The sequence below is a fragment of the Antechinus flavipes genome, chromosome 1 (genome assembly GCF_016432865.1).
Source record: "Antechinus flavipes isolate AdamAnt ecotype Samford, QLD, Australia chromosome 1, AdamAnt_v2, whole genome shotgun sequence".
Lineage (NCBI taxonomy): Eukaryota > Metazoa > Chordata > Mammalia > Dasyuromorphia > Dasyuridae > Antechinus > Antechinus flavipes.
In genome coordinates, this window is record NC_067398.1 from 191,068,592 (window position 1) to 191,085,805 (window position 17,214).

The 17,214-nt window shown below is 34.9% G+C and overlaps 1 protein-coding gene across 1 annotated transcript in view; it reads right to left on the minus strand.

The window, feature by feature from the left end:
* Positions 1-16,747, minus strand: part of ST8SIA4 (ST8 alpha-N-acetyl-neuraminide alpha-2,8-sialyltransferase 4) — a 135,881-nt gene extending 119,134 nt beyond the window's left edge. Inside the window, exons 1-2 of the mRNA XM_051994256.1 lie at positions 16,255-16,747; positions 7,368-7,499 (exon numbers count right to left, since the gene is read on the minus strand). Of these exons, the coding sequence (XP_051850216.1) occupies positions 7,368-7,499; positions 16,255-16,421 (299 nt within the window). The 5' untranslated portion in view covers positions 16,422-16,747. The remainder of the gene's footprint in view (positions 1-7,367; positions 7,500-16,254) is intronic.
* Between the last annotated feature and the right edge of the window lie 467 nt (positions 16,748-17,214).

Here is a 17,214-nt window from a genome sequence, read left to right on the forward strand (position 1 = left end):
AAATAGGGTTATTAAGAGTCAGACATGACTGTAATGATCAAATAACAACTGATAAAACTAAATACTAAAAAGTATTCAGGATTGGAGAGCAAATATGATAGAGGGACTTGAATCCATAGCATAAGAGGATCCATTGAAATAAGTGGATACATTTAATGTGAAGGAAAAAATCATGGGCCATATGAGAAGTAAGTGCAGATTTTTGAAAAGATATGAGGAAGAGGGAATATATATTCTATTTGACCAAAGAAAAACCATGATGAATATGTAAAATTTCAGAATGATAATGTTAGGCTTGACATCAAGAAAGATTTTCTAAGAATTAGAATGATAAAGGAAAATAGTGAATGCCCTTCATTTAAGGTCCTCAAGGAAAGGCTATATCTCTTTAAAGCCAAATTAATTCTCATAATTTTGAAGTTGCTGTGAAATGCATAAACCTTGAATTGAAACATTCAGAACCTTTAAATAAAACAAACATATACATATAACTCTCTGGTATAATTTTCTAGCAATAAAAAAACTATGATAAATATATGGGAATCCCTTCTGAGTGTATTAATGCACTTGAATGCAGTTGAAATATAGATGAGATGCTCTCTGAAGAATAAGGAAAAGTTAGACTATCTTAAAATATATGGATATTTCAAATTTTAACCAAAGTGAGTTTAATATATTAATTATTTGATAATATATTTAGGATTTTATGAAAGGGTTATATATGATTGATACAATGTTGTCAGTTTAAAAATCTTCCAGAAATTAATGTTTGTATAAATTAAAATATTTTGCATCCTTACAGAGCATAGATCTGAATATATTTAAGGAAGGTAAAATATCATTGCTGAGTGGAAAATAGCATAGTACTGTGAAAAGAACACTGCTTTTGTATTAGCAGATTGCCTGTGATATTTACTATCTGTGATTTAGAAAAGCTACTTAATATGATGGGCTTTAGGTCCCTCTATTGTATAATAAAAAGTGATGGATTCTGAAGCCACTTGAAGCTTGATAATCTAAGATCATATATTTAATAGCGACTATGGGAAAATAGATATTTTTGAAAGTAAAATTTAGAGTACTTACTGAGGGTCTTAAAGTCTATTTGAAAAAGTCAAACCAAAATCAGGCATCTTTTAACATTTTAAATATTTTATTATTTTACAACAATTTTATTTAAATACCACTAGTCACTGTCATTTATAGATTTTAATAAATTTTATGCACTATGTGTTCACTGAACACTTTTAAACAAACTATTTGTTCATTGCAAAGATCTGACAAGTGAATACATTAGTCAAGATTGGCTCAGTATGTTATTGTGTATTTTTCTTCATTTAATTCTAAAGGAGAAACCATGAAATAACAGATCAATTTTCTATTCATACCATCAGTTGCAATAAATTAGTACCAATCACATTCTAATCAAAAATGTGAAAACAATCTATTCTAATTTTAAGGGAGCACCAAAGGCAGAGCAGTGAATCATTTGAGTCAGTTTATAATTAGTATTTTGGGCTCCAACATCCCCCAAAGAGTAAACGATATACATAAAATATAGTACAAATCAAAGTTGAAAAAGGAAGAATTGAGGACCTGTATTATCCTCCTTATGGATCTGTGAGCTCAGTAATTTGGACATTTCTTCTAATACAGATCACAATCCATCCTGATTCTTCTCTATGCCTTTCCATGAGATAAATACTTAAGTATACCCTCACAGCATTATTAGGGCTTTCCATAGTTTCTGATGTTATCAGCATAACAGTTCTTTTATAATCCATGACCCACTCTGAGTGACCAGACAACTCTTAATACTTCAATAATCTTACTTCCCTTTTTTCTGAACTATATACAATACTATATACAAACATTAGGTTTGGTTGATTTATAATGATAAATGTGAGCTTCTGCTAAGTACTTGTAATATTCATGAACATTTGGTTCAATAAGGTACCATATGTGAGACTATATAAAATCACTGGTCATTTTGCTAGTCTTGGGTCTCTATTATTTATATAAAGAAACTAATCTATAATAATGTCTAAGCATATTTCTAAGAATAAACAACTCCAGGAATTAAATGATAAAAATTTCTAAGAATAGAGAACAAAAACAAAGAAATAACTCTGTGATAATGGATAACTCACAAACTCTAAATTGCAGTGTCCTCCAGCTTTTGTTAATAAGGGATTAAGTAGATAGATGATATATTAAATAAACAAAGATGATTTATGGGGCCAAAGGTTTTATATATAGCTTATATGTATGTGCATATATACATACATGGGTGTAATATGAATGTGCATGTGTGTGTGTGTATATGCATTTATATGTATATAGACATATATACTTATCTTTTAAGTCCTATGATCTTTGGTCTTTATCCTTGTCTGAATGAAGGAAATATTTAGCTCCTTTTAGGAAAAAGGATTACAGTAAATAGTAAAGTATAACTATATACACCACCTCCAGATTCTCATCAAGTCACAACTTCTGTATTTCAGAAAACTTATCCCACAAATTTGTAGTGAGAAAAATGTTTTATAAATCTAGTACCAAAAAAAACAACATTAAACAATAGTATATAGTATATGGAACACTGAGCATTTAACAAATAACTAATACTTAAAATGTAAATTAATATCACCATCTTCATCATCACCATCATCATCATTATCTACCTCATGGTAAAATCTTAAGAAGAACTTATAATTGCCTCCACTTGCTGCCTTCACTACTATAACCAAACCAACAGAATGTCCCTAAAGAAAATAACAAATCTGGGCTGAGTGGACACACTATGAACTTATGCTATCTACCTTTAACTGAATTTTTGTAGCTCCTTGGCAAGATTGTTTCTTATGTCTTATTGATTTGCTAGACTATTCTCCACATCAATATTTGAAAACTTTCTCCATTTACTACCAGCTCCAAATCCCAATTCATCTCATTTTCAGTAGATCCCATCACCTCCTTTATTGGATAAGCTCTTGATTTTCTGATTTGAGTTTCTTCATTTACCTTTCTATATGTGCTTATCCAGTTATTATTCCCTCTTCATGGCATCCTCTTCATAGACGAAAACCTCCTTCTACCCATCTTTCCTGCTCTAGAAACAGCATAGCAGCTTCTTATTAATTCCTGTTCTGGTATCCTTTAATATTTACACTTTCAGAGACTATCTCCATAAACATGTAACGATTCCCACCTACACACACACACACACACACACACACACACACACACACACATTTTTATGTTGTCTCCCCTGTTAGACTGTGTGCTTCTTGAGAACAGGGACTAAGTTTGTGTGTGTGTGCGTGTGTGTGTTTGTGTGTGAAACTATACAGAGATATATCTTTTGTGAGGAACAGTAAGGAAGCCAGAGTAACTAGATGCTATAGTATGTATAGGCAAATACAATTTAAGAGGGGAAGCAAGGTGGAGAAATGGTTGGATTACCATACCTGGAATCAATAAAACCTGGGTTCTAATTCAATTTCAGATACTTACTAGCTATGTGACCCTGAACAAGTCACTTAACCCTGTTTGCTTCCATTCCTTCATCTGTAAAAATGAGCTAAAGAAGGAAATGGAAAAACGGACCAGGATCTTTTCCCAGAAAACCTCAAACAGGGTCATTAGGTGTAGGATGCTATTGAAACAATACACAATATGCAAGAAACCAAAGGGGAAAAAAATAGATCACAAAGAGCTTCAAAAGTCAAATGTAGCATTTCATATTTGATCTTAGAGATAACAGGGAAATTTGGGGTTTATTTAGTAGGATAGTGACATGATAAGGGTTGGGTTTTAAGATTACTTTGGCAGCTGAATGGAGGATGAATTGTTGTGGAGAGAAACTTGAGATAAGGGTAGCTATCAGCAGACCATAGTAATAATGCAAGAATGAAGTGATAGTGTCTATGCATCTAGGTAACTTTCAGGAAAAAAAAAAAAAAAAAAAAAAAAAGAGGACATATAGAAGATAGATTGCAAAGGTAGAAATAATAAGACTTGGCAATAGATTGAATAAGTATGGTATGGATGCAAGTGAGAAATCCAGAATGACACTAAAGTTGAGAGCCTATGAGACTGGAAGGATAATAGAATTCTCCATGCCCTCAACAAGAGAGAAGCTAGGATGAGGGAGAAGTTTGAGGATAAATATAATGATCTCAGTTTTGGACTTGTTGCATTTCAGATATCTAGGGGTAATCAATTTCTAGATGTTCAGTAGATAGTTGGTAAGGGGAAATTGGAAGTCAGAAGAAAAATTAGGACTGGATAGACATGAGACATGAGAAAATGCTTTATAAATATTAAACATATAAATATGACATTATTATATGCCTTCTCTTTTCCATTACATTATAAATTTCTTGAAAACTGGCCTTGTATTATTTATTTTCATATCTCCATCAGTAGATACTATAATAGTATGAACATTCTAGGTATGAACAGCCTACTATATGTTGTTTGAATCATCTATACTTGATCCTATCTTTTTTTTTTTTTTTTTTTTTTTTTTTTTACTATTTTGGTTTAACTTCTATTACTTAAATTATGGGATCCTTGAGTATATGGACTATATTTTTTGTTTTTAGTATTCCCAAGTTTATTAGAGCAGTACCTTCCATTTAGATAGGTGATTAATAAATCCTTATTGACTAAAAGGTTTTATTATGGCTTTCTTTTCCCCATTCAATATGTTAATGTAAACATGCTCTGGATTCTGTCCTTGCCTTTTTGTTGTCTTTCTATTGTCTTTTCACATTCATTTTCTTTCATAACTTCAATTAAATTTAAAAGCATATGACTTGTATTTCTGTCTTCTCTAAAAAAAAAAAAAAAAAGTTCTACATTTCCATAAGCCTACTGCATATTCTCAGAGATTGAAAACCCATATCACTACCTCACTGTGACATGAGAGTTATATCCTAGATTCTTGAAGACCATGTCAATTGAGTACAAGTGCTGACCTTCCAGGATAGAAAAATTCTGAGTGTGAACCCAGGAATTGTCTATGTGTCTACTGACAAAGGATCAACATTAATGAAAAAGTACATTAGAGAGTTGGCCACCAAGTGAACACAGAGTAGTTTGTGCATAATAGACATTTAATTAGTATTTTTTGGATTGAATTAATAGGTTTGGGGGGAGATTTTTTTTGAAAATTGGGTATTTTTTGCTTTTTTTTTTGTCATTTTTTGCTCTAGAAACTCACAAACTATCTATCTACAAAAGTATCTGTGGAGAAAGTTCAATAAAATGGAATCCCAGATCTTTATTTAGGATATGGAATTATGTTCTACTATCATTTCAGAGTCAACATGTTTAAAACCTATAACATTATATTCTACCATTATTGAAACTAATTTTCCACTTGAATTTTCTACTCCTATTAATACCAAATATTCTCCCAGACATTTTTTTAATATTTCCTTTGCTTTATAACAATATTGAATCAGTGTCTTATTAAATGTCTTCATAATTTATCTCATAGCAATTCACACCCATTTTATTTTCATTGCTATTGTCTTATTTCAAACTTATATTGCTTTTTCAATCAATCAACAAGCATTTAAGTGCCAGACACTGTGCTAGGAACTGAGATGATGAAGATAAAAATAAAGTGATCTTTGCCCTCAAGAAGTTTACATTTTTTAAAGTGAAATATTACAAATATAAGTGAGCACATACAAAATAAATACAAGATTAATTTGAGGTCTATTAGCAAATAGAAGAATCAAAAGAGGTTTCATATAGAAGGTGTCATTTGACCAATTTTTGGAGGAAACAAAGGATCCTAAGAAGCTTAGGTGATGAAAAAAAGCCATCTATACCCAGAAAAAGGACAGTGGAAACTAAATGTGGACCCCAAAATAGTATTTTCACTCTTTTTGTTATTGTTTGCTTGCAATTTATTTTCTTTCTCGATTTTTTTTTTCCTTTTTGATCGGATTTTTCTGGAGCAGCATGATATTTGTGGAAATATGTGTAGAGGAATTGCACATGTTCAACATATATTGGATCACTTGCCAACTGAGGAAGAGGATGAGGGAAGGGAAGGAAAAATTAGAACACAGAGTTTTATAGGGGTAAATGTAGAAAATTATCCATGTATATATTTTGAAAATAAAAAGTTTCAATAGAAAAGAAAAAGAATTTTATTGGTTCTAGGGGCATGTGAACCAATAATTCCATATAAAATTTTACAAGCCAAGCCCATTCCATTCTACTTCTAGCTAGACATCCTATTTTTAGGTTTTCCTGATCTTTGGGAGGGACAGAGAAAGAGAGCAGGTGGTAAAGGAATGAGTTTTGGAGGCAAAGTAATTTTTTATTCAAATGGGATTTTTCACTGTGTAAATACATAAGGCAGCTATGTGGGTTAATGGGTAGAGCACTAGGGGCTGGAGTTAGGAAGACCAAATTCAAATCTAATCTCAGACATTTCTTAGTTATGTAAACTGAGAAGGTCACTTAAATTGTCTGTCTCAGTTTCCCCAATGTGTTGATATGAGGATCAAATGAAGTAATATTTGCAAAGCACTTTTTACAGTGTCTGGCATATAATAAATAGGTGCTATATAAATGTTTATTTTCTTTCTATTCTGCATGTATAATATTTATATAAAATTATTTTCCCTGATTAAAAGCAAAACAAACTGAAAAAATTAAAAAATAAAGCTAGATGGTTATTAAAATCCTACTATGACATCTATTTTGTACACAAGCAATAAGTAGGCTATTTGACCTCATTTTCAGAGAGAATACAATTTTAATTTAACTCCTTTAAGTTAACTCCTTAAACTTAATTCCTTTAACAACTTTAACTTTAGCTCCTTCACAGAGTTGTATGGAAAGCATTTTAGAAACAGGGAATTCTAAAGATGAATTTTATCAATTATAAAAATGATAAGGCTTAATCTATCTCTTCAAGAATTTTAAAGACCAGTAGAGAAGAGAAGACAGGGACATAAACAACTGAAATACTATTAGAATTTTTTGAATGCATAGTAGAATTTCAAAGTATTGATGTAAGATCTAAAAATGAATATTCATATTAAATTAATAATTATAAGGAAAACTACATGGAATATAAAAAAACTGAGATTTTCTATTCTTATGAAAAAGACACCACAATATAATTCCACATAGCTATTCTTAAACATTGTGATGATAGTATGATTTGACTTTAATTAACTTTGTCCCATTTAATGGGGATATATCTAATATAGACATTATAATATTTTATTAAAACTATACATTTTAAATTATAAATCTAAAGGTCTAAATAAGTTTCCTAGCATCAAAAAGTTACAGGACAAAGAATAAATGAAATGGGCTGTTTTGCTTACCTTATTTCCAAGACCAAAGAAGAATTGATTTTCCAACCTTCTACAGAGTGCTGAAAGATCGAAGATCCACCTTTTCGAATGATGTTATTAGAATTATTGACCAGTGGTCTACTGGAACACAACTCACCATCTCTGAAATATAACACAGAAAATGAACTTTTTTTAAAGTTGAAGAACACAACGATTATTCAGAAGCATTGCAAAATAATCAAATTTGATAGACATATCAGTGAAAGTAACCCAAATGAAGCTCATTCTATGGTATTTATAGAAATAGGGCAGACTCAAGGGGAAGATGAGAGAGGGATAATTATACCAGAACATAAATTCACATATAAGAGAAGAGGAATGTTAATTCTCTCCCTCTGGTATCTTTAACCTCTATTAGTTGATAAAGTATCGAAAATTATTTCCTTCTGAAGTGGGGATACCTCTCCAGTTGAAGCAAATAAGTAAAACCAATTTGGATGCTCCTAGGTTATTTAAACTGATCAATTCTGAATAAACTTTAGCAGTTCAAAGATGGCAGAAATTTTAAGCAAGTAACTGTCTAGGGAGAAAATCCTGGAGAGTGGTGACAAGAGAGGAATTTCTCTTTACCACTCCACTCCAATCCTTGCTAAAGCTTAAGGAGCTAGTCAACTGGTGGGAGACACTATACCCATTTCACAATATGCACAGGACACACACACACACACACACACACACACACACACACCATACAAACAAGACTACAGCAGATCGCCAATTACCTGAGTGAGGAAGCAGTAAAAGGAGTTGTGAGCTGCCTCGACATACATGTATTCTTATATGTGTGTCTATTACTCTTGTACTCTTTAAGTTAAAGCCCATAATTTCCATGGACACTGTGTATATTTGTAGAACTTCTTGGGTTTCTGGGAGGAAGGAGTTGTAGTTACTGTTATTACCATGCTATACTATTGTAAGCTTTCACTCAGGAACAGTTGTATCCATTGTTTGTTAATAGGAAATATACTTGTGAAGATTCATGAGCTACATAATTTTAGAGAAGTCATCTAGAACCTGAAGAAGTCACTCTAATCGGCACTCAAGTTGCAAAACTGAGCCTTATAATTGGGAAAAAGCTCATACTTTTTGAAATAAAGTATTATTTTCATAAGGGGAAAGTCATAAAATTTTTAAAGTCATCTATTCAAATGTCTACACTCCTCTACATAGAGGAAATTAAAATGACTACATAGACAGTTTCCTCCTCTTTTGGGGCTAATCATACCATTAACTTTGATGCACTCTGGTCTTAAAAGACAAGACAATAAGAAGACTGGTCCTGAATTAAGTAGTGGTGAGTGTGTGTGTGTGTGTGTGTGTGTGCAGATTTTTTTTTTTTTTTAATTTTTGCTGAAGCAATTGGGGTTAAGTGACTTGCCTAGAAATCCACAGCTAGAGAATGTTAGATGTCTGAGGCTGGATTTGAACTCAGGTCCTCCTGACTTAAGGGCTGGTGCTCTATCCACTGTGCTACCTAGCTGCCCTGTGCATGGGGAGTGGGGGGAGGGAAGGGGTCTATGTGAGTGTGGGTATGTATTTTCAATGATGCCTGACTCTGCAACTTCATTTGGGGTTTTCTTGGCAAAGATACTAAAATGGTTTGCCTTTTGCTTCTCCATTCATTTTACAGGTGTGGAAACTGATCCTAGGCCACAGAGTTTGTCATTGTCTGAGGCTACATTTGAATTCAAATCTTCCTGACTCTAGGCCTGGCACACTCTGATCACTGTAATACCTAGTTGTCCTCCAACTCGGCACTTCACCTCTTTGTTATTAAAGAGAAAAAGAATCAATATTTAACTCTAGACACTAAAACAAATTAGTCCTATGCTTGAATGTTTTCTTATTCTTTCATTAGTATAAATCTGATCTCAAGCATGCAGCTGTTTAAGAGAAGACAATGAAAAACCATAAGCCTTTTTCCAAAATGTACAACTATTTCTTCATGTGTTATTGACTTTTTAAAGTAAATATATTAAATAATATAAATAATAGAGTCTTATATTACAAAAGTAATATAAGAGAGAATTTTACACAGTCTTCAATTCATTCTATAGTTATTATGCAAGCAAACCTCTCCCACTATCAATGGAAATTTTGCCTGGGCAACAGCTGCTGGATGAATTCTGTAATTGGAGGCTTACTGTACAGTATTTTGTTTTGCATTCTTTTTAAATGATGTAGTTAGAATCTGAAGCAGTGGAAATGAAAATCTGCAGTCAACGCCCCCTCCCAAATTTAGAGTTCTTTTAAAATTAATATCCTAAAATATCTTTACTGATGAAAATGATACATTAGCATGCCCATACATAGCTAATAATAATCATCTTACAAAGGTTGCTCAAGATGGAAGGGAACATAAAGAATAATTTAGCATTCAGTGGCACTGAAGTCAATTTTTATATTTTATGCCTAATGACTGTAGTTGTCCACAAATAAAAATATAGACAGATAGGTAAGAACATTTGAGCTTTAGTTACTGGGTTTTTTAAAAGACTATGAGTGGCTAAGTGCAAATATATCATCAGTCTTGGAAAAACAACACAAAAGCACATGTTCTACTAACAATAAGTCAGTAGCCACAGTAGCAGCATCTTTCTATAAGTAGAAATTATCTCACATAAAATAATGTGTTTGTGAAAGTTCGTAGAATGATTAAAATGTATTTTTCTCATCACTACATTTATCATGCCTTTTTGGAAAGGTAAAGATTGTGTATGAGGAAGACACACATATATGCTGAATAATTGTTATCATGGGATTATTTGTTGTGAGATATATATATATATACACACACACACACACACACACATATTTAATACACTGAAGTCATTCAGTTTTTTTAAATGAGAAATATTTAATAAAGGTCATGAGGGGTTATTGACCCTCATCATGATCAATCTAGTTGCAAATGTATTTTTGTGTTCATTTTATATACACTTTATACATAGGGAAGAGGAAGGAAATAAGAATTTATTTAGCACTTACTATGTGCTAGATACTATGCTTTACATTATTTAACTTTATTCTCACAATAATCCAGTGAATTAGGTATTATTATTATTCTCACTTTGCAATTGAGGAAACTGAGATTGACAGAGTTTAAGTGGCTTGCCAAGAGGCACACAGCTAGTTAGTATCTGAGACCAGATTAGAACTCTGGTCTTCCTAACTCTAGACCAAGCACTCTATTCACTGCACCACCAAGCATTTCCAGCTCATTTGTGGATATTGTAATCTCAAGAAGATGCAATCTCCTTGAGATCAGGGACTGTTACTTTTTCCTATATACCTAACATCCATCATAGTGCTGGACAAATAGTAGGTATTTAGTGAATGCTTGTTGATTTCATGTTTTGCTCATAAAAACTGCAATATGCCTAGAATCAATGGCTCAACAATATAGCATGCACTGTGTCTGGATTTTATGAGTGGTTATGTGAATCACAACATATAACAGAAAGAAGGCATTGTTAATTTAGATAAACAAACTTTCTCACCTATCTCCATTTCACCAACAGCAATGACATCTCAAATGTCTGGGATTTGATTTGCTGTCTGAGGTTGTGACATAGTTTTTCTGTGCAAATTTCAATCACTCTCTGAGTACTTAACTCATGACCCTGACAACATCCTGCCTTATTATAAGGTACTTTCCTTCCGGTGCATGCTCTACAGTGTTGTCAATCTTATTTCCTTCTATCCAGCTAAAACAAAACTTCTAAACAACATCAGAGAACATATTTTTGGCATAAGCCTATTTTACAATATGATACAATACACATGCCTAAAGAAAAATTAACAAAATATATCAAAGAAAGCATACAACATAAAACTATATCAGAAGAAATCCTTCCTCATACTGAGCTAAAAATAATTCCTTAAGCATGTCTTCTGCATGACAGAAGTTATGTTACTAATACCTAATTATGTTACTAGTACCTAAAAATAATATTTACCTTTTGAAATGTTTCCCATACATCTTCACAACTTATTCAACATAGGATAGATTGCCAGAGTACAAATATAGTGCAATAGCATACTTTTAATCATACTTTCAAATAACAAAATTTTATCTCAATTTTTTTTGCATTAAAATATGCTGCAAAACTCTTCATGAACAAAGGTAAGTTTTTTTTTTTTTTTTCACTTGTGTTTGGTATAAATTCTTCACCATAAAGTAAATGTTCATGTGAATCCTTTTTCACACAAAAATCAAATTGGCTGTCTTTATCATTAACATAATGTTAAAACAGAGGCATATGGCAGTAAAGGAGAACTTTCTACTTTTCCAAAGAATTCCAATAGTAATGAGTAGAATTTCATGTGAATGTATGAGCTAAATTAGATGACTCAATTTTGGATTTCTTAATATGCAATAGTAAAGCCCACACAGAGATAAATTGAAACTAAGTTTTGCTGTATTTGTCACTTAACAAATGAGTGGAGAATACATATACTTGCTAATGGTACACAACATGAAATTTTTTAAGCTAATTTGAACATGACAAAATTTCTTAAAGTAAGTAGCTGCATGACAGTTTATCAGACACAGAGATGATCTCAAAGCATGATTTTTTTTTTTCTTTTCCAAATCCCTCCTGACATATTCTGACTGTGTGATCCTGGGAGTTCTAAACTAAAGATTCTTAAACCCCATCGGTCTCATAACTAAATGTGGAGGTCATGAAATTATGATTTATGGTCAATAAATGTTAAATTTGTATATGTATTTTATATATCTTATTTGGGAATGCATAAAAATTCCTCAGACAAAAAGAGGTCGTGGGTGGGAAAAGTTTAAGAAGCCCTGCTCTAGACAACTCTAAAGACTCTCTAAAACTCTAGTTCATTAAGAAGGTACTGGCCTCCATTCTTAGAGAAAACTATTTTATGCCAATTTAATTAAAGATCTAGTCCATATACCAGTTCCTACCCTAAAGAACATAGTGAATGATTTTTTAAAAAATTAAGATAGTTTATAAAAGTGAACAAAATACACAGAATAACTAAATGTAAATATCACATATTTCTATTCATTTGCTCACTTATTTTTCCTGATTATCTCTACTAACTTCATTTTACATATGCATGAAATTTAAAAATATTATGCATATTTATGCACCACAACAATAAATATATCTTATAAATATATTAAACATTTCTCTTATTATGAAGACATTGATCAATCAACGATGTGATTAAAATATGTCATATATTCTCAACTGATCACTAGTTAATGGAAAGCAAGTCAAAGAGCATTCTAGGGAAAGTCTCTATAAGAAGTGAAAGAATCAGAGATTTGTAGCTGGAAGGGATCTGAGAGATGAAACCAATCCAACCACCCTCATTCTATAAATGATAACCAAGGTCACCTAGTAGTGAGTGATAAGAGTTGAGATTGAACCCTGGTCTCCCTAACTATAAATCTAGTAGTATCTCTCATATATTACTGCTTTGTTTATATTTAGAATAACGAGATTATTCATTGGTCAGAGTATGCTTGTTATAACAGTTGCTGTTCACCCAATCACCACATTTCAAAGTTGGAAATGACTTCAGTAGCAGTCTAGTCGAGAGAGAGAGAGAGAGAGAGAGAGAGAGAGAGAGAGAGAGAAATATAGGTATATAGAGATATATAGATATAGGTTTTTAAGAATTCAATGTCCTCTCCCCTCTCCAATCTTCTTTAGAACAAAACCAACAAATGGTTAATCAGCCTTTCCTTGAAGACTATATGCTGAAAGGAAAACCACTAGATCCCAAAGAATCCTACTCTATTTCTGCTTAGTTTTTAAGGTTAGGAAGACTTGAAAATTTTTCCCTGAAATTACTTCTTTACAACTTTTACTAGTCCTGATCTCAAGGGCCAAAAACCTCCCAGAACAAACCAAAACAAACAAAAATCTGAGTCTTATTCTTCATCCATATAAGAGACAACACTTCAGATAAAGTGAAGGTGGGTGTCTAGTCTTCCCAGGATTCTCTGATTCAGGCTAAACATATCTCATTTTCTTCAACTAATCTCAAGTTATCTTCAAGGTGAGTATATTAATAGAGTAATAGAAAACATTGTGTTAAGCACTACATTATTTCTCTTCTTTCCCAGAAATTTTTCTTTAATATCTAGTATTTGGACACTCATATTTTAAGGAGTTATCACTGATTCTAAATCTATCGCTGACTTTCCCTCCCAGGAAAAAGATGAAGCTTTGGACAAGAGTTATAAAACCCAGGATGCTGGAACTTTCGGGAAGTGAATATGTAATTATACTTCCAACTCTAAACCTCAGCTCAAAGCTGTAGATGGCTCTCAGAAATCCCTTACTGCCCACCTGCAATGCACGTAGTGCCCCCCAAAGGCCAGCCTCTGAGTCTGTTGTTTAACTCATATTTTGAATATTGGTCTGGACACAGAACTGGATTTCTGTGCCCTGTTAATCTGAAATAAACAACTTGGGATGCTCTGGGATTTCAGTGGAAGATTGGGAAAATAGAAAGATCGGGAAAAAAAAAAAAGCTGTCATTAAAGAATTGTTTAATGAAGCCTTTTACTAGTAATTCTATCGGTTGTAGAGTCCCAGGCTCTTCGCAGGTTGAGCTCTATATTACGCCAAGTTTCAACCTTGGAGAATGGGAGAAGCTTTCGGCAAAACGGGACATCTATCTAGAGTTAGGGCCAACAAAAATAACCCTGAGACCCCAGAAAGAACCAAAGGGGCGTCAGACTGGTTTAGCAGTCAGGGAGCTGATGGGTCCAAAGAACAGGAGTAGGGGGAGGGGAGAAATGGGAGGAGCTCAATCTAGCTGGCAATAGTCTCACTGCACAAAACAGTAATTGCTCGAGTTAAATAAGGAGGAGCACACATTGTTCCATCCGAGCCACACAAGTGTCTTCAGAACAGAAGGGGAACCCGTTTCCCCGCAACAAAAAGGTTCCTCATGTTTACTAATTTTGTAGAATCAGTTTTCTCCTTCGCTCAGGTAGAGAAGACAGATACTAGTTAAAAGGAATCTATTCAGCTCTGCAATTCTGCGCGTTTTCTTTTAACAGCAAGGGGAAACCGCAGCTCAGGCTCTTGAGGGTGCACCAGTTCGGCATCCTCAATTGCAAATAGGGCCAGCCTACGCTCTTCCTCCGGCTTGGGACTGCAGCCTCAAGTCCGAAGCTTAACTGGGCTGTAAAAGAAGAGCATGTCGACTGCACCCAAGAAGAAGGGGTACATGAGGAACCGTCCTTAGTTCGCCCGAGTAACACGCTCCTGGCGAGCAAGTGGAGGAGCAATAAGCACATGTCGTATCTGCCTCCCTCTCCAGGCACGCCCCTTCTACCCTATCTTCCCAGTGGAAAGAGCCTTTTAGACTGCACGCCCCTCTCGTACTGAAGCCCTTTCACAGTTATTCCAGTTACAAAAGCTTGACTTCTGGAAATGGCTTACCCCTACGTGTTCCCAAGGAGAAAGCAGACCTTCTCCATCTATGGAAATCTCACCCTCTGTCCATTAGTTTTCTAGAGACCCCCTTTGTCTGATGGAGAGACAGGTCTGCAGGGTTTATCCCGTACTCTCCGCCCACTGCTTCCACCACCCTGCTTTACCAAAAGCTTCCTCTTTGTCAATTGCTCTGTACCAGATTTTCTATTTCCCTATCCCGCCTCCCCCACGAGACATATACTCTTGCACCCCACCCCCACCCCAATCCAAATCTGTTTTTTACACATTTTAAATAACTAGTCTTTCAAACCTTCCTCTTCCCCCTAGCTACAATATTTCTAATAAACTGACTTCTTTATAGAATAGTCATGTCTACCTAAATGAATCCCCCCTCCCTTTCTCATCCTTTTAACTTAGACAGTTAGTCTTTTGGGAGCGGCAGTCTATTCCTGCACGAAGTTTGGGGTGTGTGTATGGAGGTGAAGGGAGGGTTAGCACTCCTTAACAGGGACACAGAAAGTGTAGTTTTTATCCACTCTGAGTAAAAGCTGAGATAATAAACCAGCAGAAATCTGCTAACAAGGAGTTTCTGAGTTAGTCGTCTGAAGAAGACTTGTTTCCAAAATTGGATTTTTAACTGTCTTTAAAGCCAATTTCACACCCTCACAAAATGTTTGCAAGCTACAATAGCAAAGTTGCACTAACCTCTTGGATAAACTTCAAAGTCACCAAAAACGGGGAGGAAGGAAGGGCAACACTAAGATAATTAAAGAGACCTTGGAATGTTCTTAAACCATTTGTCCCTTTAAAGGAAACGAAGAAACAGAAGGAAAAAATGTTATTTTGTAGCGTTCTGCATCGCAGTTCTTAAAGCTGCTACCAAGATGTCAAAATCGTCGTTCACAAAGAATGTGTAAATAAAAATCGAGATACTGGTTGTTAGTTAAAAATTCTGGTACACAGAGGTATAGAGGAAGAATGAAGGAAGAAAGGAGAAAGGGGAAAGGTAGTATCTACTTTTTGGAGTTTGTAAGCTCATTAACTCAGCAACCTATTTTCTTTGTGTACTGAGTGGGCAAGGTAAATAGAGATCTAACTCATTTAGATTCTACCTCTAAGGTTGATAGGGAGTCCCCTCTACTAACTCCTTGTTTACATATGAGTAGTTCTCCTTTGACTTTTTCAGGCATTAAGACCGCACATGCACAGCTGAACTACTAATGGAAAGGATATGGAGGTTGAGGAAACACATTTGAGTAGGAGCTATTTTATTTAAGAGACTAAACAGACACAAAACGAGCGCACACACACACACACACACACACACACACACACACACACACACACATCCTCTCTCCAGCTGTTCCCTCATCCACGTTATCATGTCTTCTATCTCTTTTGTTAGACCCACACTTTGCATTTACCCTATGAGTTGCGTTTCCTGATGCTCCTCAGTTCTTGCTATTTCTTTTGTCTTATAAACGATCAGGAGGATACTTATCGTGCAAATAGTCCACCTCTTCCTGATGGAGCGCATCTTGCCAGCCCAGGGAAATCCTTTTTTCCCCCCTTTTACACCTTCGCTTTGCATAAAGAATCCGTTTGGTGTGTATGGGGAGAGGATGAAAATCTATAAAATAAGACGGACGCCCGGAGCTCTGATCACAAGAGATCAGGGACACAGAAGACAGTGGCAGTGGCAGTGGCAGTGGCAGTAGCTGCTGCTGCTGCGGCGGCGGCGGCGACGACGGCGGCGGCTGTTCCTCGCATGCTAGTGAAAAGGTCGGAGGTTTGCAGTGGCACCCTGGTTCTGCTCTGGGTCCCGGGGCGTTCCCTACAGCTCCGCGCCTGTCTCACTCATGCTCTCCTTTCCTTTCAGATTCAACACCTTGTGCAACTGAGGTGGCAGAGGCTGCAGCTGGGCTCTGGAACGTCACTGGCCCTTCCCTTTTCCAAGCAGGGAAATGATGAGCAGAAACCAGCCAATCGCCGGACGTAGGGGGCGGAGGCTTCTGATGCCTCCCTTTGCGGGCCGGCCGCTGGGTTTTTTTTTTTTTTTTTTTTTTTTGTAACTAACATAGCCTTTCTTTCTTATTGTAACACTGAGAGAAAACCGCTACAGCGCTTTAGCAGTCACACGGATCAACTCCGTAGGAAGTTTTCAAACGGTCTTTCTGGAAGTATTCCGAAACAATAAACAGGGAATAGGAAGCCTTTTTCTCTCTAAAGATAAGTTTATGAGATCCTACCTAAACTTCTAAAGGAAGTACAGGAGTTTCTATGGATTCACATCAGGGAATACACATCCTTCTGGAGGGCAGCAATTTACAGGATTTGTTGCTGTTCGCAATTCACAGGGAGATTCTTCACTAAAATGTCAAACC